Raw genomic sequence first — 25,244 nt, forward strand, 5'->3', positions numbered from 1 at the left:
TGTGAAATTCTGCTCTTGTAGTTTCTGTTTCCAAAGAGGGTTAGCCTTTCAAGAGTCTCTGCTCAATTCCAACACATTCCCTGAAACAGAAGTTAAGTCAAGTCTTCTATTCCTGAATAGATACTAAAGTTGTAACAACTCTAACCCTCAGTCCTTAGGCTCAGTTTTAAGCTCTGGGTCCACAAGGTCAGCCAGAAGTTTCTGCTCTGGCTTTGAGTTTATACTTTATTTCACTGGTGCCTGGGGACATCAAATTTTAGGAGTCACATATTTTCAACATTTCTACATGTTTATACTGAAGATGATTAACATAGAAGGGAGGATAATCCATATCAACTCAAACAGCTAAGATGACAGAATCTGCTATCTTCTGTACTTCATTATATACAAGAGTAAGATTACAAATAAACTAATTACGAGGCTCATTACCGTGGAAGTTTTATTTATTTCTTAATTGTTGATGGACTGTCATGTTCACCTGGTTAGCAAAGAAGTCTTAGCTATCGGTTTCAGTTCTTACTATGAGATTTCATGTGTGCTCGGTAGAATGATATATGTAGTTTATTAAGAAATTGTTGCTAAGATTTCAGCTTTCTCTCTGTTGCTTCCTGCTTTCCCAGGTCTATGGAAATGCAGGACCTAGCAAGTCCTCATCCTCTTGTCGGAAGTGGTGATACTCCTGGTAGCTCCAAACTGGAGAAAGCTAATCTCAGCAGCACATCGGTCACCACAAATGGGACAGGAGGTAAGGGTACCACCCTGAAGAAACCCGGAATGACGTTTCAGTGTTCGCTATTATTCCACATGTGAGGGATATGCTAATAAGTAACCTTATTAGCAATAACCTAGCCAGTATTATATCCAAGGAATATATATGGCTAATAGGTTATTGATTATGCTGTTGATTTTATTGAAACTTTTACATCTCCTCGGTAGCTGGAAATTTTCAGAAAGAATAAATAGCCCTGAATAACATTTTAAGGGCTTTTAACAAAGCTTCCTTTTTGTATTTGCCCTTGTCGGTATTCGAAAAAAAATACAGAAAATGTGACCGAAAAGATTTGCACTCTGATCTTGAGAGAGACAGAGAAGAGAAAAGAGAAGAGAAGAGAAATTATACTAGTTACACTAGTTTTCGGTTTAATTTCAAATTGTAGGGGAAAGGCTACCCCAATTCTTTCTTAAAAACCTTTTTCTTAAAAGTGGTTTGAGAATAGAAAACTATGCCTGCTGCATTTTCTTTTCAAAGAGAGTAATACCTAATGTATTTAAAATGAGGATAAAAATTTTTCATATATTTTCTCATTTGATTAACCTATAATTATGGCGAAGCATATGGTAACAATAATAGTCATTTCACATATTCTGTCCTACTGATTTTATAGAATGCATTTAGCCATCATAAAATTTGGTCTAATTTTTGCATCAGAATATACAGAGATGACATATATACACACATATTATGTGTAAGCTACTTCTTAAATTATTCACCATCGTTTTTAAGTTTTATATATCTGTTTTAGTCAATAGGAGAAAAATTACATGAAATTTGTTTTAAAATATAAACTAATCATATTATTAGATAACATTTGCCACATCATATTTTCTTTTAAATTTTCAATAAGTATTTGTGAAACTGGTACACCTCTTCCCATTTATTTTAAAATAGCTGTGCAAGCTAAAAAAATTTTTTGTAAAGTTGTGTGCATTGCAACTCACCTGTATTTAATGATGTTTTACACCAAACCCTCTGTAGATTAACATTTTCCTTGTTGACAATGTTTATTTGTCTCTAAACATGCATCTATACTCTTAGCTTATTAATTGGAGGATTGCAAATTTGTAAGATTGTTCAGTGATGATTCCTGGTGCAAGAACATTTGTACTTAAACCTTAACTTGCGTACGTATAATAAGATTTTTTAAAAGTCTGGAATCAAACCTTGGGAATTCACTAATCGTCAGGTATATATATTTAACCGAACTAAAACAGACCTGATAAAATAAAATGTAAAAGTCATACAGCGCAGGTATAATTTGGGCTAAAAGGTCAGAAAACAGTGCAAGCTTTGAAGACTATTCATGTACGCAGGGCAGGCATTCAGACAATGAATCCTTACGCTGTTCCTGTTCTCAGGGGACAACATGACTGTTTTAAACACTGCAGACTGGTTGCTGAGTTGCAACACCCCCTCTTCTGCAACAAGTATGAGAGATGATGGTACACTGCATGTGTTTGGGTGTGTGGTGTTGCCCTTCTGGTGTGCTTTCTGTCGCTATTTCTGTCTGCACTTCCTTTTCTGTGTTCGGTACTTGTAAAGAAAAAGGAGAGATAAACGTGACTTTTTGTTGTTTATAGATAAGTTGACTATGTTTTTTTTCTTACCAGCTAGTATTCTAATAGTAGTTTCCTTAGATCAGTAGCCTTCTTCTCTGACATTTTTTATAATGTACAAACAGATGCATCTGTTGTTTTTCTAACTACATATCATTTGATTAAGTGGGTAATTCAGCACAGCACTCCTATCAATAAGAGCAGGTGAAGCATATTGTACATGTACACAACCTCAGTCATCGCCATAACCTACAGACTGTCTTTATTTAAATTCTGAACGTGGCAAAAAGATAGTTGCAATTTTATGGACTTCAATAAATATTCCTATTAAAATACCTAAAGTAACAGAAACATTTAAAATTCCACCATTTAGGGGCGCCTGGGTGGCTCAGTCGGTTGAGCGTCCGACTTTGGCTCAGGTCATGATCTCACAGCTCGTGAGTTCGAGCCCTGCGTCGGGCTCTGTGCTGACGGCTCAGAGCCTGGAGCCTCCTTCTGCTTCTGTGTCTCCCTCTCTCTGTCTGCCCCTAACCCACTGGCATTCTGTCTCTGTCTCTTTCAAAAATAAATATTAAAAAAAAATTTTAAATTCCACCATTTAAAGAATTATCAGTGATGAAAGCTGTACATTTAAAATTATAAATTAATATTAACTCTTACAATACATTGAACTATAGATATTTACTGCATTCGTATACATAAAATATATAAAAGTATAAACAAACCCTTTCTAAATCAAAAGTTAATACACTAACAAAATTAAAAACTAAAAGCAAAACTATAACACTAACATGGAATCATCCAATATTAAGATTAAAAAGAAAACCTCCCTACCTATTGGAAATGTGCGTTACAAGAAAGAAGTTAGGATAGGCAGTTTGGCTGGACCTTGCTGTGTCTCTGATTAAATCAAAATATATGACCAGTGAATGAAGAATACTCCGTTATGCCCATTACTTATGTATTTATAGTTCTGGGTTGAATTTTTTTTCGATTCCACACTTAAAATATACTTTCTTTTTTTTTTTTTTTTTTTTTTTTAATTTTTTTTTTCCAACGTTTTTTTATTTATTTTTGGGACAGAGAGAGACAGAGCATGAATGGGGGAGGGGCAGAGAGAGAGGGAGACACAGAATCGGAAACAGGCTCCAGGCTCCGAGCCATCAGCCCAGAGCCTGACGCGGGGCTCGAACTCACGGACCGTGAGATCGTGACCTGGCTGAAGTCGGACGCTTAACCGACTGCGCCACCCAGGCGCCCCAAAATATACTTTCTTAAACATTTTTTAATGTTTACTTATTTTTGTGAGAGAGAGAAAGAGAGCGAGAGCGCGAGTGCGCATGAGTAGGGGAGGGGCAGAGAGAGAAGAAGAAGACACAGAATCCAAGGCAGGCTCCAGGCTCCCAGCTGTCAGCACAGAGCCTGATGCGGGGCTCGAACTCACAGATGGTGAGATCGTGACCTGAGCCCAAGTTAGAACCTTACCCAGCTGAGCCACCCAGGTGCCCCAAAATATACTTTTTATACTTAAAAATATGTTGAGGAATTTAGTTTCTCTTAATTGTAACTCAGGGGTCTCTTTCTGTAAAGAGCCAGATAGCAAATATTTTAGCTTTTATAGAACATACTGTGTTTGTTTCAACTACTCAGCTCTGCCATCATAACTCAAAAAGCAGCCATGGGCAATGCATAAATAAATTAATGAGATTCATTAGGTTCCAATAAAACCTTATTTATGGGTCCCAGTATTTAAATTTCATAATTGTCAAATCATAAAATATTCTAGTTTTGATGTGTTTTTTTAAAACAGTGTGTTGAAAAACATTTTTTTTTTAGCTCACGGCTGTTGTTCTGCTCTAAAATATTCATATAACACGGACAGCTTTACCATAGTGAATGCGTACAATCAGTGTTTAGTGATTTAGATCTAGTCTCAACCAGAAACATTTTTCTAAGTGTTAAGCATCAGATTTTCCAAGTTCTTAGTGTTAACGTTCAGATTCATGTGGCCGTGTAAAAAAACAAGGACTTCCGTGCCAAGAGGAGGAGCACACTTACTAGCTGTGTCACCTTGAACAAGCTTCAATCTCTTTCTAAAAAGGAGGATGATAATATTTCCTTGGGAAAGCTTTTGTTTTTAATTAGATAGTATATACAAATTGTTTGCCAATAAACATGAGTACATTTCCCTTTCTTTAATTAATAATTCAATTATAACTAGGCAACAGTTTTTAAGGAAGTTGAAAACATACATCGTGTTAAAAGACTCTCCAGTGCTTTGTCACGTAATAAATTCTTCTGCATTTAGAATGTGTAAACCGGCCAAAGAAGATAAACTTTTAGTAGTAAAATATTAGGTGTACTTTGATTATTAATGATACAGTCCTAGTGGCAGATTGAGATGAAATTTATGAATTTATGGATTTTAATCACGTTGGAGTACTTACCGTATGGGTGTATGTTGGGTGTCTATAACACAGACAAGGATTTGGTGCATAATCTCTCCCATTGACTGTAATCTTGGAGTTTTTTGTTGGAATTGGATCACTGTAAAATTATAATGAAAGGAAAAAGCAAAAGCTAAGTTCGTGGCTTTTCAAAATCCTTCCATTAACTTTGAGATTTTCAAAAAGATTTTAGTTGCATAGTTTTTACTAATATGAATAAATTCATAGTGTTACCTTAATATCATATACATTGGTACTCTTTAAATGCATTACATTAGGGGCGCCCGGGTGGCTCAGTCGGTTGAGCCACCGACTTCGACTCAAGTCATGATCTCACAGCTTGTGAGTCCGAGCCCCACATTGGCCTCTGTGCCGACAGCACGGAGCTTGATTCGGATTCTGTGTCTCCCTCTCTCTCTGCCCCAACCCACTCGCATTCTGTCTCTGTCCCTCTCAACAATAAATAAACATTAAAAAAATTTAAATATATTACATTATCCTTGAAGTGATTTAAAATGCTTCAACACCGTAGTCTTAATTATATAATTACATCTGCAGACTGATACAGGAAACTAATTTTCCTTTCAAACTTTTGTTGCTTATAAAATTGTTAAAATGTAGAAGTGTAATAAATGCGCTCATACCCTAGCATACAGACCAGTGGTCAACACACTTTTTCTGTAAAAGGTCAGATAGTGAATATTTCAAGCTTGCAAGCTACTGTTGCACAAAAACAGCCATAGACAATGCATCAATGAAAGGCCTTGGCTGTATTCAAACACAACTTAATCTATGAATACTGAAATTTGAATTCAAAAAAATTTTCACAGGTCACAAATATTCTTCTTTTGATACTCTTCAACTGTTAAAAAATGTAAAAGCCATTCTTAGCGCACAGACTACACAGAAACAGGCCATGGGGAAGATTTGGCACGTGGGATGCAGTTTGCCCACTCCTGATACAGGGCTATACGTATTCTCTATATACTTCGTTATATGCATATTTAGGCATGTAAATGCATGCCAGTCATATGAAAAGGTACTTCCAGGAATAGGTAAGATTTTAATTTGCTTAATGGTGTCAAGATTCATGATTAGCTATACTTTACAAAAACACTTATGTCTGTTGGGATTGCTTAGGGTAGGATCAAAAAGTGGATTTTCACTTTCTCAATTAAAACGTATCAAGTTCCTGTTATATGCCAGGTTCTGTGCTAGGAAATGGGAACCCAGTGACCTATAGAATGTGATATTGTCCAGCAAGGGACCAAAAGTCTAGCAGAAGGAAACAGAGAAGAAAATAATGAGTGCATAATGTGTTCAAGGTGGGTACATAGCACAGGGAGGGAATATTTGATTATACATGGAGATTAAGAAGCTACTTTAAAGAGAAGGTTTGGGGGAACCAAAATTGGACATTCTGATCAGGTTTATAGAATTTTCTGTATTTGAAAACCTACATGTCGTAGGAAAGAATCTTCCAGATTTTTAAATATATAGGTGATTGACTCATGCAAGGGATTTGTTTCTGGATGTTCTGTGTTCGTGCAATAGAGCCATCTACCATCGTGGCTCTACTCTTTTTAGATTTTCTTTTTTGGAATGAAAGCCATACATTGCTTTGTCAAATTGTTTGACAAAATTAAACACTTTCTGGATATTTAGGAATGAAAGGCGCTTGGAGCTCATAGATTTTAAGGTGAATATATTGATACAGATGAACATAAATCATAGGCTGTACTAATTATTAAAACCGGTAGGCGATACTGTGTGCTCCCCTGTAGTGTTATAAATTGTACCTTCCTGATCTCACTGTGCCTGAAATTCTTTTTAGAACCTGTGCTGTCAGAAGGAGCTGTGGGTGATTTTGTGGTTCAGAAAGGAGGATATTTTGAGTTAACGTATAGATGTCTTTTAAAGGCAGATTTTGGAAGTGAATGTAAAATGTAAATTACTTGCATTACTTTCTCTTTCAAGAATGAAGTCTGCTATTACAACTAATGAACACCAACTTTGAATTTTTACAATAAAGCAGACTTTCTCCACAAATAATTAATGTACATGCATGTTGTACTTGAGTTCCAAAGATAATCCGAACAGGCAAGGTTAAATGTGCTTCAAAAATATGCATAGGAGAGTCTGGATGAAGGTTGAGGCATGAAGAGAGGAAACCAGTCTAGCCATAGCTGAAAGCTGACAAGAATCACATACAATCTTGATTTAATCCATAGATATCAATTATCTCTGAAGGTGAAAAATAAAAGCCAATTATACCAATATATTAAAATCAATATATTAAAATTATTTTGACTTTTTTCTTTTTTTTCCCCAGTGTTTCCAATGCTCTCTGAAAAACATCCAAATTGTAAATGCATAACTAGTAGCGGGGTGCTGACAATACAAATATTTCTTGAATAATAAGTTCTGTACAAAGGGCTATCTATAGTCTCTCATTGCATTGTAAGAAAAACCCTGAACTACTGGATTAATCCTGGATCCTAAATTACTTATTTTGAACATACAGAAGGGCAAAAACCACAATGCTCTTAAGGGCAGTAAAATATGATCATTATTTTTGATATCAAAACATTTGTAAATTTCATTTTGTTGAAAAATATGTCTATCTCTTATAAAAGATTGTCCCAGGGACGCCTGGGTGGCTCGGTAGGTTAAGCGTCCGACTTCAGCTCAGGTCATGATCTCACTGTTGGTGGGTTCAAGCCCCGCATTGGGTGTTGAACTGACAGCTCAGAGCCTGGAGCCTGCTTCGGATTCTGTGTCTCCCCCCTCTCTCTCTGCCCCTCCCCCACTTGCACTCTGTCTCTGTCCCTTGAAAATAAATAAATGTTAAAAAAAATTTTTTTAAGTGTCCCTTCCACTTTATAGCATGTAATAATTGTGTACATTGTCCTGATAAGTTCAAAGCCTATTGAACCTCTGTGTTAATTTGAGAAAAATGAAATACAGTCAGAAAAAAAAACATTTGAACATGACACTGAATATACACTGATAATCATTTGGAATGAGGATTTTGTGTGTTTTAGAAAACAGTAAGATATTTCATTGATGGCTATCTTTCTAGTAATGCCTTACACATATGTAACTAAAAAAATTTTGCCTGCCACTACAAAAGTATATAGTATATCAATTTCAAGTGCAGAAACAAAAGCAAGACAAAAAATGGAATACATTTCAAATATATTTGGACCTTTATTGAAAATGACCTGCAGTGTTCAAACTTTATAATTAAAGTAGTGTTTTCTTTAGACGAGTTACCTATTTTATTATAAATATTAAGATACTCATTCATATCCTAACATCTTTCTAGCCAACGAATCATATATGGAATATCCATTTCACTTCTCTTAAGTTTCCTGCCCCTGAAAAAGCAAATTATTGATCATTATTTGATGGGTTTTTTAAAAAACAAACCAAAATAACTGCATTTTACTTGAAGCTCAAGAGATGTTTGTTGATACCCACTTAACTTGAGAATACTTTATTTTCTGTGGTAGCGTAATTAAAGTTCCCTCTTTTCCCCTTTGTTCTTATCTGCATATGAAAAATAGATGAGCGTTAATGTGCAGTTTTTCCCCAAATGTTAACACCCATTTGTTGAGTGATTGCTTTAAAACCCATGCATGTTAGCACACTGAACATACCTTGACATTTACGCTTTACTTCATGTACTTTCTACGGATGCCTTTTCTCAGTAAAATGAAACTTCTCTGTCTGTCTTTGACTAAATGCAGACCTTTAAAATTTTAATGAGAGATGTTTCCACTATAATGAATGCAACCACAAACTCTTTGTCTCCCTTTTCTTCCTTCTCCTTTGACCATCTGAAACTTTCAAATTGAGGACATTATAATCACTATCAATACAAAGTTGGGATCCACAGTAACATAACTAATCCCTGTGTCTGGCTCCTGGACTACTTTTGTAGACCCAGCTCACGTTCTGATCCTTTCTCCTCTATTCACAAATATGTAATACCTTCTATTTTACAAGTATTATTTATAGATTTAGGAAATTAGCCAGTATTAGAATTTGGAAGTTTCAAGAGACTGTCTTCTTGTATGAGTTTTGAGGAAGGCTTCGGACTCTGCTTTTTTTGTCAGAAGTCACAAGTGGACATTGCATCGCAGAGAAAGCTTTACATCCATCTAGGTCACACTCTGGGTCATCATACAGATGAAAGGGATTCTGGATTAGTTAGTGCTTCCTGTCAGGCAATAGGGTTTAGAATCTGGATTCCGAAACCATCGAACTCTAGCTCTTACTAGCTGTGTGACTATAGGAAAATTATTTAGCTACTGTGTACTTCAGTATCATTATCTGGAAGAATTAAGATGGTAATATTATCTACCTCGTATGATTGTCATGAGAAAGAAATGAGTTCATATCTGTAAGGCACAGCAACAGCACCCGGCATGGTTAAGTATCTTTGAAGTGTGTGCTGTTTTTATCTGCTTTCAAACTGGCTGCTCATTGTCTTTTATAAGATTTTGTGAGAAAGAAACAGAAACCATACTTTAGTAGCCTATTCCCGTATTTTGCAGTTTTCATTTTCCTTTTTTTTTTTTTTTTTTTTAATTTTTAGAGTTTATTTACTTATTGGGAGAGGGAGAGGGAGGGAGCACGCACAAGCAGGGAAGGGGCGGGGAGAAGGAGAGACAGAATCCTAAGCAGGCTCCACACCATCAGTGCGGAGCCCTGTGCGGGGCTCAGACTCACAAACTGTGAGATCATGACCTGAGCCAAGATCAAGAGTCAGACGCTTCACCGACTGAGCCACTGAGGTGTGCCTTGAAGTTTTCATTTTTAGCATAGTGTTCTTTCTTTTCTTTCTTTCTTTTTTTTTTGTAATGTTTATTTTTGAGAGAGAGAGAGAGAGAGGGAGAAAGTTTGAGTGGGGGAGCGACAGAGAGAGAAGGAGACAGAGTATCTGTATGAAGCTGGCTCTGTGCTGACAGCCGACGGCCCGACGTGGGGCTCAGTCTCACAAACCGCGAGTACTTGACCTGAGCCGAAGTCAGACGCTTCACCGGATAAGCCACACAGGCGCCCCAACGTAGTTTTCTTAAGTATGCTGTCTAGGGGATAACCCCGTTCTTACCACTCTCCGAGCCTTTGTAAAGAGTCCCTGCTGGGAACAGTTATGCCATTTTCATGCCTAAAGGAAGGCAGCTGGTTATGGTGGAGAGATTGTGGATGTAGAGCTAAAAAGACCTGAGTTCAGATCTTAGCTCCCTCCTCTCCTGCAGTAGAACATATGCAAGCTCTCCAGCCCGCCCTTCAGCAGCTTCCTGTGGTGGAAAATGGGTAAAGTGGTTCACATTGGTGGGAGTTGTTTTAACGATTAGCTACGTGTAAATGGTCTAGCACATAGCAAGCTATTGATACATGATTTTGTAGTAGTAAATAATTTTGTTGTGTTAAATATAATTAGTAGTCAAGTATAATGTACATGGACTGCTCCACAAATCACTACTGTAAAGTATTAACCACCAGTTCATTATTTATCACCCTACAAGTAACTAGACACTAATTCTTAGATTATCGTTGCTATTGAAAAATAGGTCAACCTTACACTTCCTTTTTGCTGGGATAAGTAATCCAGATTTCTTTACTTCTTCTTTCCGACCTTTGCAGTTCTCCTCTGAATCTTCCATCAGATCTTCATGATATTATTAAATCATGGATGCGAAATTAACCTCAGGGCTCACTGAGGGAGGGTCCGGTCCATTCTGTCCATGTGAAAAGAGAGCATAATCGTTCCTGCATGTTTCTCCATCAGTTAATTGCTTTTCTAACAGAGTAACTTTGCTGACTGGCTTGGTTGATGGGGACGCTCTGACCCCACTATTCTTTTGGTCACGTTTGCTCTTGGTTGGCGAGTCTTCAGTTTTCTTCTTTATAGTTTTCTGCTTGCTTCTAACTTCTTTCACTTTATCATCCCATTTATGACCAGGAAACCTAAGAGGTGTTAAATAGAAAATCATTTAGTTTATCCCCTTGCTGCTGTGATCTATGTAGCAGAGCGTTGCCCACGAAGGGAAAATATGGTGTGACAAAAACAGGTGGAGGCTTTTTCACGGCTCCCCTCCCCCACTCACTGCATCTAGTAGTGACAATTATAAATGCCAGCCTACATCATTCCCAAGTGAAGATTTTGGCCAAATACGCCACTTCAAAGTAGAAATAACACATTAAAGGGTTTTCAGAAGATGTACTTGCTGCTGTAGAAATTATCTCTGTCTCTCTGCTTAGCTCTGTAATGCAATAAAAATTGTTATACCATTAAAATAAAAAGCCCAACATCTTAAGACTCTATATATTTTTTAGAGCAGAAATTTATTGAGTGCCTCATTTTCCACCCGTCACCGGAACAGGTCCATGGTTTCTGTATTTGCATTCGCCTCCATTGTCCTCTCAGGCAGTCAGTCTTTTTTTTTTTTTTTTTTCTTTTTTTTTTAATATCTCCTCGGGAAGAATAAAATATAAGCTAGTAAATCTCTTTGTTATGATTTGGATGAAATGTGCTGAAGACTGACTGTGATTCCCTTTTTCTGTCTTGTGACTATAATCCCAGCGTGTGCCTAGGTGAGTTACAAATGCAGATAAGTGTACTGCCGATTCCCTGTTCAAGGTGGACTGCCTTGAAAAACCGGATCTGAGAGAACTAGCTTAGGCAGAGGACTCTCATACTGAATCCTCTATAAATGCATGCCCACTTTCTAGAAGCTAAATTAACAAAACTCTCCTCATCGACTTCTCAAGTCTTCTCTTGCATGCCCATGGTAGCGTGAAACACCACTAGTGGAACAGTCAGCGTCTTTGATAAAAATTTAGAATTCAAACTCACATGTACTTATTCTTCTACATAGTGTCTCTCCTTGCAGTCAAAACAGAGCCTTTGAACAGCAGTGAAGCGGCCACCACCTCTGGAGATGGAGCCCTTGACACTTTTACTGGGTCAGGTAAAGCCTTAAGCTCACGTGTTGCTACGTACACATCGGGGTACATACACATGGTCGTCCTAGCGAACACGCGGCATAAATACCAAAGCGGAGTTTTGAGAATGCGGACTGTTACAAACTTAGCAAGAGGCTTACTTTTTTGAGAACTTACTGTCGCAACCCTGTATATTCAAAAAAAATTCTGTCTGGAATCGTGTGGCTGGATTTTCAGTGGCCAGCAAGACAACCCTCTGACGTTCTTGTTAGAAATAGGCAGAGCTGGCTCCCTTTGTAATTATTTTATACAGTGTTTAATTTGATAATTAGGTTGTAATAGTTGCCTTTGTTCCCTTAACTTGTCCATTTAAATGGCATTAAAAACCCCCTTCTCTCCCAACATTCGAGATGTAAAACTATCCATTTGATTCCTTCTAAATAACCTTGTTTCCTCTCCGGGTTTAAAAAAATCCTCCTGTGTAAGCAGCTGAGTGACAAGTATTAAAGGTTAATGGGCTGCAGGAAGACACATGCTGGTTGCATTAGAACCCAGCCTGAGAGCACTACTTTGACTCAGTGCTTCAAAGAGAACAATAGCGTGTCTTTAAACGTCAATCCCTTTAAATATAAATACCTGATAACTCCCAGGTGGGCCCAAAGGACTCGCATTAAGTTGACTTCATTAAAGATTTTAAGTTCCGCTACTTTGTTTAATTTATGATCCGGTGAAAGGATTTTTTTTTTTTTTAAACCTGAGGAGGAACTTGAATAGCACAAAGATGAACAGTAAACCTAGAAGAGTATCTGTGGCAATTACATCTTGATTCTGTTATTCGACTGTAAGATGTCTTATGTTTTATCCGTATGCTCACGTACAAAGGTTTTATGTGAAAAGAGTTGAGGTATATCCTTGAGTCTAATATCACTGTAGCATGCATGCATTTGATTTTTATAGATACAGATGATCCCATTTCATTTGTTCACACGCTGATCGGGGGCAGTTACCATGTATTCATATAAATAGTAGTACCCCAGACAGAGAGAGGTAATAATTCATACAGTCTGCATAGAAACTCACATGTGCTAATCTGTATCCTTTCTAGCAATTCACTTGCCTCCCAGGAGATAGATAGGTACCAGCTTACTCTAGCATTCTTTATTGTTCACCTGCCATATCCCTTGTAAACTTTTTGCAGAGCGAATGCTTCTGAACACATTTTTAGGGAAAGGAACGGAATCACTAATTGCTGACATCCTCAAATAGTATACCACGAGCTAATTGAAAGCTAAGTGACAAAATCGTACAATGGTAGCTCCAGAAAGAATTATGGAGGTCTCTGATCTGTTTTATAGGCGAGAGTACAGAGACACAGATAAGCTAAAGGTGGTTAAGGCCAGATCGGTCCAGGCCTCCCAGCTGGTCACTGGTATAAATGAGTACAGAACAGTGTTCTGATCAGTCTGGCCATGACTTCTGGAAGACCTCATTGGAAAATACAGAACTGGAAAACAAAAGTGCTGTAAACAGTCATCCTGTCTAAAATTCAGTCACATTATCTTTACAAATAGTTTGCCAGTTTTCATTTAAGAATTATCCAGGGCTGTGCCGTCCAGTCGTCACTGGCCATATGTGGCTATTTAAGTGTAAATTATTGAAAATTTGGCTTTAAAAGTAAAAATTGTGTCTCTCGTCACACCAGTCACATTACAAGCGTTTAATAGCTGCATGTGACCTTTTAGTGGCCACCACGTTGAACAGCTCAGATATAGAATATTTCCAGCACCACAGACGAGGTTCTTTTGGACAATGTTCCAGGTCAGGGATTCTCAACAGCAGTACTATTAAAAATTTGGCTAACTTTTTTTTTTTTTAGTGGAAGATCTGTCATCTGCATTGTTAGATGTTCAGCAACACCCCTGTCATCTATCCCAGAATGGCAGTATGACAACCAAAAATGTCTCCAGACATTTTAAATGTCCCCCAGCAGGCAAAATTCCTGCCTACCCCCCTACCTCACTCCCCATCTGCCACTCCATTGAGAGTCACTGATCTAAGGTGTCACAGTAATTAGAGTAACACCTTAAAATTGTTTGCATCACCCTCTGAGAACCTGGTAATATTGTATAGAAATTTGTTGTAATTAATTCTCAGGACATTTTGAAAACAAGCAGGTTCCTTACTTTTATGTGCAGCGATGATGAAGTATAATGAGCTGAGTGCTTTGGGTAATGTCTCTTAATTAATTAAATGACAATGGGGAATAAAAGGAAAGTCTCCCAGATCTGTACACGGTATCTCCAGAAACCCTACTGAAGATGAGACTGCCCTGTGGAGAAACGGACTTTACTTTGGTCAGCATAATCTCACCCCACTTTAGGCACATTTTGTTGTTTCTTGTTATCTGCAGATCCATGAGTTAGAATACATATGTCAATTTTAGTTAAGAAGCACCAGCTCTCCCAGTTTTATGTGAACGTGTCAGTTTTCTGAGCCAACGGTTTTGCATTCTGTTTAGAAAGTGAATATAAAGACATTACTATGACATTTCAAAGGTTGAGTCTTGACACTGGCATGGGTACATTATTTTCATGATTGTCTAGATTCATTCATTCGAGGGAGGAAGCATCCTGTATATTCAGATTCATTCAGATATATGGGAGGTTTTGTTTTGTTTTGTTTTGTTTCTGAAATAATTTTGCTCTTCAGCTCATTTTATAAAAGCTGCTGTGGTGAATGGTTCTTTTCATTATTTGATGTCCCTTCGGAAAAGCCTTGTGATCTATAATCTTGAGAAGAACCGATTACTGTAAAGTCTTGAGTGTGCCAAAGCACCGTGTTATAAATAAGACACAAAAACACATGGAGTTATGCCTCATTTAACTCTATTTTTGCCAAACAGAGCGTTCACTATTGTGAGCTAATTAATCACACTGGATTTCCTGTGGAATAACACTATTGCTATTGTGTAATATACATTTAGTGCCTGTGGTGTGGTAAAACAACAGCAACAACAACAACAACAACAAACTTGTTCTCATGAAATTGATTTCAAAGGTTTAAACATGAAGAGACATTAACATTAACACATCAACACATTAACATCCTACACAAGGCAGCCTAATGCTAATGTCTTTATGTTAATACATAAGTAGAAAATAGTTCATTGGTCCGTTTATTTTCAAATACGTATGGCTAGTTCACTTAAAGTTTGCTTGGTAGAACACAACACACCTCTAGTCATATTCAATGATTTTCCAAAATGATTCATAGTATCTTTGAAAACATACTTCCTGCACGATTGCTATGAAAACTATAATATACTTTCCATACTCAGAGCTTACAGGCCAAATAGCATTTCACATATATTCAATCCTACGTGTTTATGAAATGACAGATCACAAGGGTACTTAATAGCATTTGGATATGGAAATAGATCATGTTTCATAAAATAGTTAGCAACCTAAACCTATTTGTCACTTTTACAATTCTAAGAGTTTAGCTCCAGTATTATTATGAACAACTTAGAAGGGACATAGTACTTTGAAGTATAACCATGATTGATTAGACTAAACTAATTCCAGCGCTGCCTTGTGTACTACTTTAATCTTTTTGAAAAGTGAATGAACAGCAGATGGCCTAATAAAGACACTCTGTGTGCTTGCCCAGTATGGATTGGCTCTGAGGGACCTGCCTGAACACTTTGGAGCCCATGTATTTGCAATACATCTGTCTTAGTCAAGGCAGATGGTTAAAGGAAAGAGAAACTTCCAAACTTCTGAATGTATTCCAGTTTGGGACGAAACGTTAATAGGACCCAACATTCACCTTGAAGTTCTTCCCAAAGGCGTACTCTCTGTGATAGTTGAGAATATATTTGTAAATATGATGGCTGCCGTACCTTGCAAACGTGCTTCTTAAGAAGTGGTGCGTTATCACTCAGGCTTTCTATCCATATTCCAACTACTAGTTGAAAATCTCGGACTCGGCATTTCTCACTCCTCCTGCGATTGGTACAAGGAGAGGAAATAGAAAATGATAGTGTTTTACAATTTCGAAACGCAGCTTGGGACTTCACGTTTTTCTTAAAATTTTAGTAGAACAAATGTGGAGGAAGAGCAGTACGTTGCTGTCATATATTTGGAATTTAAAACATACAGTTTGTAAACTTTAAAAATGGACTTTTACCTCGTGAGAGCTTGAGTACCTGTAATCAAAGATAATTATTCATACGTATTAATACAAAAGAGGAGGCTACTGATGCGAGAGAGCAGAAGAGTGACAGAGAGGAAGGGTTTGTGACAAGAATGAATTTCATTCTCTTACAACACACTTGAAACCGTTCAATTAGGATGAAATGTTTAGGCATCTGTCTCTGTTTAGAAAATGAGATTTTTCCGTGTAGAAAGTGTGTGAATTTTAAGAAACATCTCTTTAGCACAGTAACGTCTTCGAATTGGTTTGTTCCTTCTAGTGAAACATATTTACGAAGCAACTTTTTTTGCACTGGTTTTTGTGTCTTACAGTAATTACTAGTAGTGGCTACAGCCCCAGATCAGCGCATCAATACTCCCCACAGCTATATCCTTCCAAGTAAGTGGTCAATAGATTCTTTCAGATTTGCGAGAATTCTCCGGGGTTAACTTTATTAATCTGTATTCACACAACATAACTTGAACTTGGGATACATTTATGTCCATCTACATAAATGTGTTATAGAAAGATAGCTGAATAGATAGACACTTGGATAGACTAGTTGGCTGGATTAGACCTATAGATAAATATCCTGTACAAATCTAGAAATAGAGAGATACTCATGTTCTTCCGGACAATTTCCCTTAATCCTGGTTATTTATATACCATGAGGAAAGGCATCAAGCTCAAACCAGAACACACTGATTTCTTAATGAACATGCAAAAAATGCTGAGTAGCTTAAGGAAACTCTAACGAGATTGCATTTTATTCAGACATTAGCACTCCATAATTTGTTCGATCGTTACATCATTTTCACTGGATTTCAAGTTCTAAAAACCGTATTTTTGAATAACATGCTCTATTGTTTTTATAACAAAAGTAGTCAGCTTATTGAAGACAACGGTAGACACGTCACGTTGAGCGATGTTAAATGTATATCTGAACTCCGTTATAATCAGCCAGATATGTTAAGAGATTGGATCCATGACTCCCACACATTTAAACGTTATTTTCTGTAGCAGCTACAGAAAATAACCTTAAACAGGGGCTGGTGTTTGGCTATCCATTTGGGAGCATTCTGTAAAATTGGCATGATAAAGGGAATGGCATTCCATTTCTTTTCAGGAAGCAGCTGTCTCCCTTTTTCCTTTCTTTCCTTCTTCATTTTTTTTTTTTTTTTTTTTTTTTTTTTTTTTTTTTTTTTTTTTTTTTAAGATTTCCAGTTCAGGGTAGAGAGTTCTTGGTAGGGCTTTTGATGACTCTTGTATCCATTGCATAACATTAGTTCACTCCTACTGAGTAGAAGTATACTCAGGAGCATATTCACTGGCCTGTACTCCACTTCCCTTGTCTGCACATTAACTGGAGTACGATTTCAGATATAAACAAGAATTACAGACCCGGAAGACACTTTAGATATAATATCTGATCCCAGTTTCTCATTTCGTAGGTGAGGTGCAGGTCTTTAGGGAGTTGAAACTATTTGTCCACAGTCATGAGACTGATTTGTCGCAGAGCCTGGGCTCCTGGCATTCAGACTCTTTCTTGTCCTTTCCTTGTTGTTACAATTGTATTGCGGATAAAGAAGGGCATTACCTCCTGGCTATTGTAAGGTTTCACTGAATCTAAGCTGTCTGAATTAATGTGCAGTCTTTGTTGCCACAGTAATGCTATTTTTCTGATATTTAGGCCCTATCCACACATTCTTTCTACACCAGCAGCTCAAACAATGACTGCCTATGCAGGCCAGACTCAGTATTCGGGGATGCAGCAGCCAGCCGTCTACACAGCCTACTCACAGACAGGACAGCCCTACAGCCTGCCCACTTACGGTATTTCACATCTCCTCTCTTTTCCTTTGGTTATGAGTGGGCAATCCTGCTGGCCAGTGGTTATATATTTTAATGTAAGCTACAACTCAGAAGTAGGGTCATCTGACTAATGAAATGCTTTGCACATGCATTTCCCGAACAGATCTGGGCGTGATGTTGCCAGGGATCAAGACAGAGAGTGGACTTTCACAGACTCAGTCCCCGTTACAGAGTGGGTGCCTCAGTTACAGTCCGGGGTTTTCTACCCCCCAGCCAGGCCAGACGCCTTATTCTTACCAGATGCCAGGTGAGTAGCCACACAGGAAACGTGTTATATGAGGATGAATTCCTTGACCGAGACTCCTTGACTTCAGACTAAGAAGATGCATCCAGGAAAATGGTGGTTTTTTTCTTTTCTTTTTTTTGACGTTTATTTATTTTTGAGACAGAGAGAGACAGAGCATGAACGGGGGAGGGTCAGAGAGAGAGAGGGAGACATAGAATCTGAAACAGGCTCCAGGCTCTGAGCAGTCAGCACAGAAGTTCAAGCGGGGCTTGAACTCACAAACTGCGAGCTCATGACCTGAGCCGAAGTCGGACGCTTAACCGACTGAGCCACCCAGGCACCCCCATGAGAATGGTTTTAATTGGCACTGCTGTTCACATCAGGAAAGACAAATACGAAGGAAAAAAACGCAATGACAGTAATTGAATATACATCAAGCAACGTGCCCCGTGCCAAATTTAAATACTTAATTTAAGTTGCATAAAACTAGGCCCAAGCAAAGTAGCCTCCAAGTCATGCCAGTCACACATTTGGCATCTACTTAAGTGACATTCACAGATTCATGACAGTACTCTTTACGTACATAATGCTGTTCGATTATCTTTAAAATTGGGTTAGCGCTTTTCTAAGTCCTATGTACCATTGAATGATTGCGGATTTTATTCCTTCCTACGTACCTTTTGATTAACACTATATTTCTTAATAGGAATATTTATATAATTTGCACCTCCCCCCGAAAACAATCCTCCATATACAAGTATTTAATTTTGCCTCTATGTTTGATCAGTACATAGTAGTTGCAGAAAGAATTTTAGTGGCATAGGAAGACATTAAAAGCTTGTTTCCATCATTTTGTCCATAGTGTTAGTGATACATTTGGGGCTACAAGAACATATTTTAATCAACTACTATTGAAATTTCAGTTCATCGACTACAATGAAATTAATTACTTAGACCTTTCTAGCTAAAGTGGCAGATCTCTTTTTACCTAGAATGTAGGTAGAAATATAGTTACACACAGTCGAAAGCCACAGTGAGCCACTCAGCTTCAGTTAGCAGTATTAAAGTGACCATGAATACATTCTCGTTTACCCCCTAAAATGCTTTCATATTAGGTATTCTGGGCCAGGTCAGTTTGTGGTAATTACATAATATTATAATTACGATGATAAAACAAATAATCAGGGGTGCCTTGATGGCTCAGTCATTTAAGGGTTCAACTCGATTTTGGCTCAGGTCATGATCTTTTTTTTTTTTAATTATTTTTTTTTAATGTTTATTTTTGAGACAGAGAGAGACAGAGCATGAACGGGGGAGAGGCAGAGAGAGAGAGAGACACAGAATCGGAAGCAGGCTCCAGGCTCTGAGCCGTCAGCCCAGAGCCCGACGCAGGGCTCGAACTCACGGACCGCGAGATCGTGACCTGAGCTGAAGTCGGACGCTTAACCGACTGAGCCACCCAGGCGCCCCTCAGGTCATGATCTTAACGGTTCGTGACATTGAGCCCCGCATTGGGCTCTGTCAGTGCAGACCCTGCTTGGGATTTATTCTCCCTCTCTCTCTCTCTCCCTCCCTCCCTCTCAAAATAAATAAATAGATATTAAAAAATAATTAAGAAAACAATCAGCTGTGTCAGTAGTCTTTAATTTTACTTCTTCACAGGTATGTTCCATAGAACATGTATTTTTTTTAATGTTTATTTCTGAGAGACAGACATGCAAGAGCAGGTCAGGGCAGAGAAAGAGGGAGGCAGAGGATCCGAAGGGGGTTTTGCTCTGATAGCACAGAGCCCTACGTGGGGCTCAAGCTCAAAAACCATGAGATCATGACCCAAGCTGAAGTCAGAGGCTAAACCGACTGAGCCACCCGGGCACCCTTCCATAGGACATATTTTTTAAAAAATAATCTTTAAATTGGTATTACACTTGCTTTTCCCTAATTTAAAAAAAAATAATAATTAAGCTTCTGACCTTGTAGTAAACTTTTAATTTTTTTAAAAAAAAATTTAATGTTTATTTATTTTTGAGACAGAGAGAGACAAAACGTGAGCAGGGGAGGAACAGAGAGAGAGAGAGAGAGGGAGACACAGAATCCCAAGCAGGCTCCAGGCTCTGAGCTGTCAGTACAGAGCCCGATATGGGGCTTGAACTCATGAACCATGAGATCATGACCTGAGCCGAAGTCGGATGCTCAGCCGACTGAGCCACCCAGGCACCCCTTGTAGTAAAATTTTAGGAGGCTTCCGAACCTTAGGTGATTGCAGCATGAGCAGTTCTCCCTTGAGTCTAAGCCCTAGTTCACATCTTTCTTGGTTCTAAGGAAAGGACATAGGAAGAAAGAAAACACAGGTTGCTTTACGCATTAATTCTCAGTGGGTTCTGTGTTTATTTCCTAAGCTAACCCTATCCAGATGTTTAACTCAAATGGTTTTTTGTGCGTATGCAGTTGGTACGACCATTTGAAAGTTCCAGTAGTTTCCTAGAACTACTCTGCGTAATATTTTATTCTTTGAGAACCTCTGCTCTTCTAGATATTTAACCTTTAAATGTCTTTAGCTGCTGTCCTTAAGACTCTTCCCACATGCTCCTGTTCAGTCCAGCAGACATCTGTACCAAAGACTTTAACTGTTGTCACAAGAGGGAAAGAACTAAGCACATTTTTCCTTATAAATCTTTCAACTTCAAATTGCACATTTCGTTGCCTTAACAAAACTTAAAATATATTTCTCTCATTGGATTCTGCAAAGTGAAAGGTTTTTATTATTTTGCAAAGAAATACTTTTTAAATGCAATTTGTTCTTTCTTTCTAGGTTCTAGTTTTGCCCCATCATCGACTATTTATGCAAATAATTCAGTTTCCAACTCAACGAACTTTAGTGGTTCACAACAGGTATTGTAGCTTTTCTGTATTTCGACTTTTTATATCTTTCAGATTTCCAAAGAATAGTTGTAGGTTGTCATATAAGTGCGTGTTCTCCTAGAAAAAGGTTTCTGTGTTTAAAGATGGCATTTCAAGTAGTAAAAATTAGATATCTAGAATTCTTGGGATCTGTATTAATCTGGGTATTTTAGGTTTTCTGGTTGCTAAAAGTTTGCCCTTTAAACCTTTAAACAGTGATTTTTTTAACCATTTGGCATAGAATTGCAAAATTTATTGCATGTTTTCCTATTATCTTAAGCTGTACCAAACATAATTTTATTTTCTCAAGTTATTGTGAATATTAATGAAGAGGTTGAATTACAACCAGTAATTAAGTTGTGGCATTTTTAATCCAAAATCTTTGTTATTAAACAAAATGCCTCTTGGATTTTTTTTCTTTTAGTTCTGATTCATTTTCATAAATGTTTGATTCCTACTTTCCTGACAGCTGTCATTTGTTTGCTTTTGTCACTGTGCTTGCCTCTAGTAGTCCTTAGTCCCCCTCCTAATTATGTTTTTTTTTTTTAGTATTTTGTGAGTTTTGAAATCTAGTTTGGTAGAATTATGTGTGGAAGAAGAATGAATGTTTCTGAGGAGTGACTGTAATGACACTTGAGAATCTTGTGTCTTTATTCCTTTGTTCTCAGTCATGCTCAGAGTAGTTGAGATACAAGGGTAGTTGATTTCCTTGGTAGGCAATACACTATTTTACTTTAACGTAATTGTTGGGCTTTTTATGTATTCTAAAATCTAATTTATTGCACAGGTGGGCTCTTTGGATTTACTGAAGGAATCATATTAATTGCCTTCTTTTAATTTTTATTAATGTAACAAAAGGCATAACAGAAATCATGATTATTAAACAGTGGGGAAAAATAGTATTTTTGATAGAATTAAACTGTTTAATTTGGCATTAGTCAGAAAAATGGCTTCTTAAAACATGAAACATCAAAGCTAGTATGCCTATTTTATGTTTAAAAATATTCAGAATCCAGGTGGCTCATTTTACTTATTTATTGATATAGCAAACATTTATTGAGCACTTACTATACTTTAGACTTTTAAAAAATTTTTTTAACATTTATATACTTTAGACTTTTGACTAGGCATTGAAGATTCAAAAGTAATGTCATTGTTCTCTGCTGTCTGGAGGGAAGCAATTCTAAAGAAACAGATATGAAAATAATATGAACAGAGAGGGTAGGATATAACGAATATACTAATAGAAATATATGCATGAAAGAAAGACTTCTCTGTTCTGCTTGGGAGGATTTAAAAAAGATCCATAAAGGAGAAGACAGATTCATGTTATAAAATAGATCCAGTACTATCTGAAAAAATTTAAATCCAGTGGCTCCAAAATAACATAACCTGTATTTTGGACCATGGTTTGAATACCAGTCTATTATTTTAGTTCATACTTACTGAGTAGTTATTAGGTATTAGGAACTGGTCTATATGCTGGGGACATGTAAGAGGGGACAGGAGTGGATAGGACCTGATTCATGCCTCCTGGAGCTTCTTAATTACTGAGAGAAGCAAACAATAAACCAATAAACACATAATATAGAATTGAAAAGCGTGAGGAGACAGAACAGGGTCCTATTAAAAAATATTAATAGGAATCTAATATTGAGTAGGGAGGATTTTGCGGAAGACGTATCTGTAGAAGCAACATTCAGGCCAGTGCTTCTAAGAATTTGGTGGAGGGCCAGGATGTTTGGGCATGGGAAGTGGTAGGTACCAAACTCCTGAGAGGTGAAATCCTTAGTGTGCTAGAGAATTCAAAGAAGGGTAGGGTTTAGTCTGTGCATGAGGGCAGATGGGGAATCTTACTTGTGAAGATAGGCAGGGCCCTCCCTGTATGTGTAGGGCTCTGTAGTTTACAGTAAGGGATTTCAATTTTATTCCAAGCCCAATGGGAAGCTATTAAAGGATTTTGAGCAGGAGAATAGCATCATAAAGTTTATGTTTTGAAAAGACTACTCTGGCTTCCAGCACTTTGGAGAAAGCCAAACCTAAAAATGAGACAAATTAGAAAAACAGTCCGTTGGTTCCAACAGGAAGTGACGGCAACTTGGACTAGGGTGATAGTAGAGGAAATGAAGAGATGGGAAGATCTTTGAAATACATTTGAGTATAAAAAGACATTTTAGGCACAAGAAGCTAGTAGTCTGGACCTTTCCTGTAATTTCATCTGCCCGTATGGGCATTTCGCAGCCTTAGAGAGAGCTTCAGCACGCAGATGTTGGCCTCAGCCTCTCTGGGTTCCATTTCCAGTTCTGAAACTTGCTAGCTGTCTGACTTTGAGCAGGTCACATAACCACTCTGTGCCTTCGTCCCCTTCAGTGTAAAATGGGGTAAAAATACCACATAGGTGGTTGTGAGGAATAAATGAGTAAATCGACTTAGAGTCTTAGAACAGTGCCTGACACAAAGTAAGTACTAAGCTACACGTTTTACTCTGAGAAATTATGTTGTCGAAGTATTGCTGAGAGGTTTTTTTCCCTTGGTTTACAGGTGGCAATGAGGGAACATCAGGTCCTGAAATGAGCAGTCAAATAGATTTTTAGTGTTTTGCCATATTAGAGTTGGACCAGACAACGTGGTTGATGGGGGGTTTGGGGCACCAACCCCTGACACAGTCAAAACTCCACATATAACTTTGGACTCCTCCAAAACTTAACTAAAATTTAGCCCACTGTTGACAAGAAGTCTTGCTGATAACATAAACAGTCGATTAACACATACTTTATATGTTATATGTATTATATATTGTATTCTTACAGTAAATAAGCTAGGAAAAAAGATAATGTTATTTAGAAAATCAGAAGGAAGAAAAAATACATTTGTAGTACTGTATTTTATTTATCGAAAAAAAAATCCGTGTGTAAGTGGACACACACAATTGAAACCCTTGTTGTTCTAGGGTCAACTATACTTAATCCTTTTTGATAATACATATATTTGCTTATACACATATTTACTTTATATAATGAATTTCTTCTTTGCGGGGGGGAAACCACATCAAATGTGGACTTTGTTCCCTTAGGAACGTGTACCACGAAATCTTAATCCTGACCAAGGATTTGTCATCACTGATAACAATTTGGGCTAAAACATGCCAGATACATTAAACACCAATAGTGCAACAAATTTCTATGTGTTACCTTAATATGTAAAAAGGATTTTGAAGGATTATTTAGATCACTTTAAGGTTCTTAGGATTTTTAAATAAAAAGCAGGTCAGAGGAGTTGACCCAATTCTTTTCTCCCTGTAACAAACAAAGCGAACTAAATATTTGAAAACCTCACTTCAGACTTTTAAGTCAAGACCTTAGATGCCATAGCCTTTAAAGGGCTGGGTAAAAAAACTCTAGTATCCATTTGCTTTTATTTACTCTTTATTCCGTGCATAATGATCAAGAGTAACCCAGAAGGGTAACAGAAATCACAGTAATGCAGACTGAGGTCCCTATGGAAGCTGAGAAGGGCAGTCATACTGTCTCCTTACTGGCAATATTAAAAGATGTGTAAGAACTAGTGCTGTGAATATGAATTCATTCCATTTCCTTCTCTCCTCTTCCAGTACATAAGACCTTATGATGTACATCCTTGGATAAGTACTTACAGATAAGTGAAGCAATATGCAACCTTTAGGAAGATGGAGAATTATGTGCGGGACCTGGTTCGCAAAACCAGCAGGGTCATTCACAGCTATGTGCACTCGCTAGAATCCCCTCAAAACCGTGGACTCTGCAACAAATGGAGCCAAACACTAATCTTTCAGTTGCCATGGTGATTGCTTTGCTTTCGAGCATGCCAGGAGTAACTTCTCTTTCAAGTGCACACATGTCTCAATTGTTATTTCAGGATTATCCATCCTACACAGCCTTTGGCCAAAACCAGTATGCACAGTATTACTCAGCATCAACGTATGGAGCATATATGACATCAAATAACACAGCTGACGGCACATCATCTTCGACCTCAACCTATCAGTTGCAGGAATCTCTTCCGGGACTGACTAGCCAACCAGGTACAGATCTTCATCCAGGTGAAACACTTTTATGTTTTGCTGTGTCTAATAATACGGAGAAAAAGAACATTTTTCAAAAGCAAGGCTGAAAGTTCTGATATAGTTATACTGATGTTTAATCTGTGCCAGTACAACTATATAAGATGAGGCTTTTCTTCTAGCATTTCAGAAAACCCTTCTTTTAGATGTGGATGGCTAAGAGATTTTAATTTCAAATGACTTTGTGTGTGTGTGTGTGTGTGTGTGTGTGTGTGTG

The 25,244-nt window shown here is 37.6% G+C and overlaps 1 protein-coding gene across 1 annotated transcript in view; it reads left to right on the top strand.

Annotated features, from left to right (window-relative positions):
- Positions 1–25,244, top strand: part of EYA4 (EYA transcriptional coactivator and phosphatase 4) — a 245,150-nt gene that overhangs the window by 207,239 nt on the left and 12,667 nt on the right. The window contains exons 4-11 of the mRNA XM_049654663.1: positions 621–745; positions 2,137–2,205; positions 11,672–11,764; positions 16,265–16,331; positions 17,623–17,765; positions 17,908–18,051; positions 20,840–20,919; positions 24,823–25,067. Coding sequence (XP_049510620.1) covers positions 621–745; positions 2,137–2,205; positions 11,672–11,764; positions 16,265–16,331; positions 17,623–17,765; positions 17,908–18,051; positions 20,840–20,919; positions 24,823–25,067 — 966 coding nt within the window. The remainder of the gene's footprint in view (positions 1–620; positions 746–2,136; positions 2,206–11,671; positions 11,765–16,264; positions 16,332–17,622; positions 17,766–17,907; positions 18,052–20,839; positions 20,920–24,822; positions 25,068–25,244) is intronic.

Source organism: Panthera uncia, assembly GCF_023721935.1.
Source record: "Panthera uncia isolate 11264 chromosome B2 unlocalized genomic scaffold, Puncia_PCG_1.0 HiC_scaffold_24, whole genome shotgun sequence".
NCBI classification, from domain to species: Eukaryota; Metazoa; Chordata; class Mammalia; order Carnivora; family Felidae; genus Panthera; species Panthera uncia.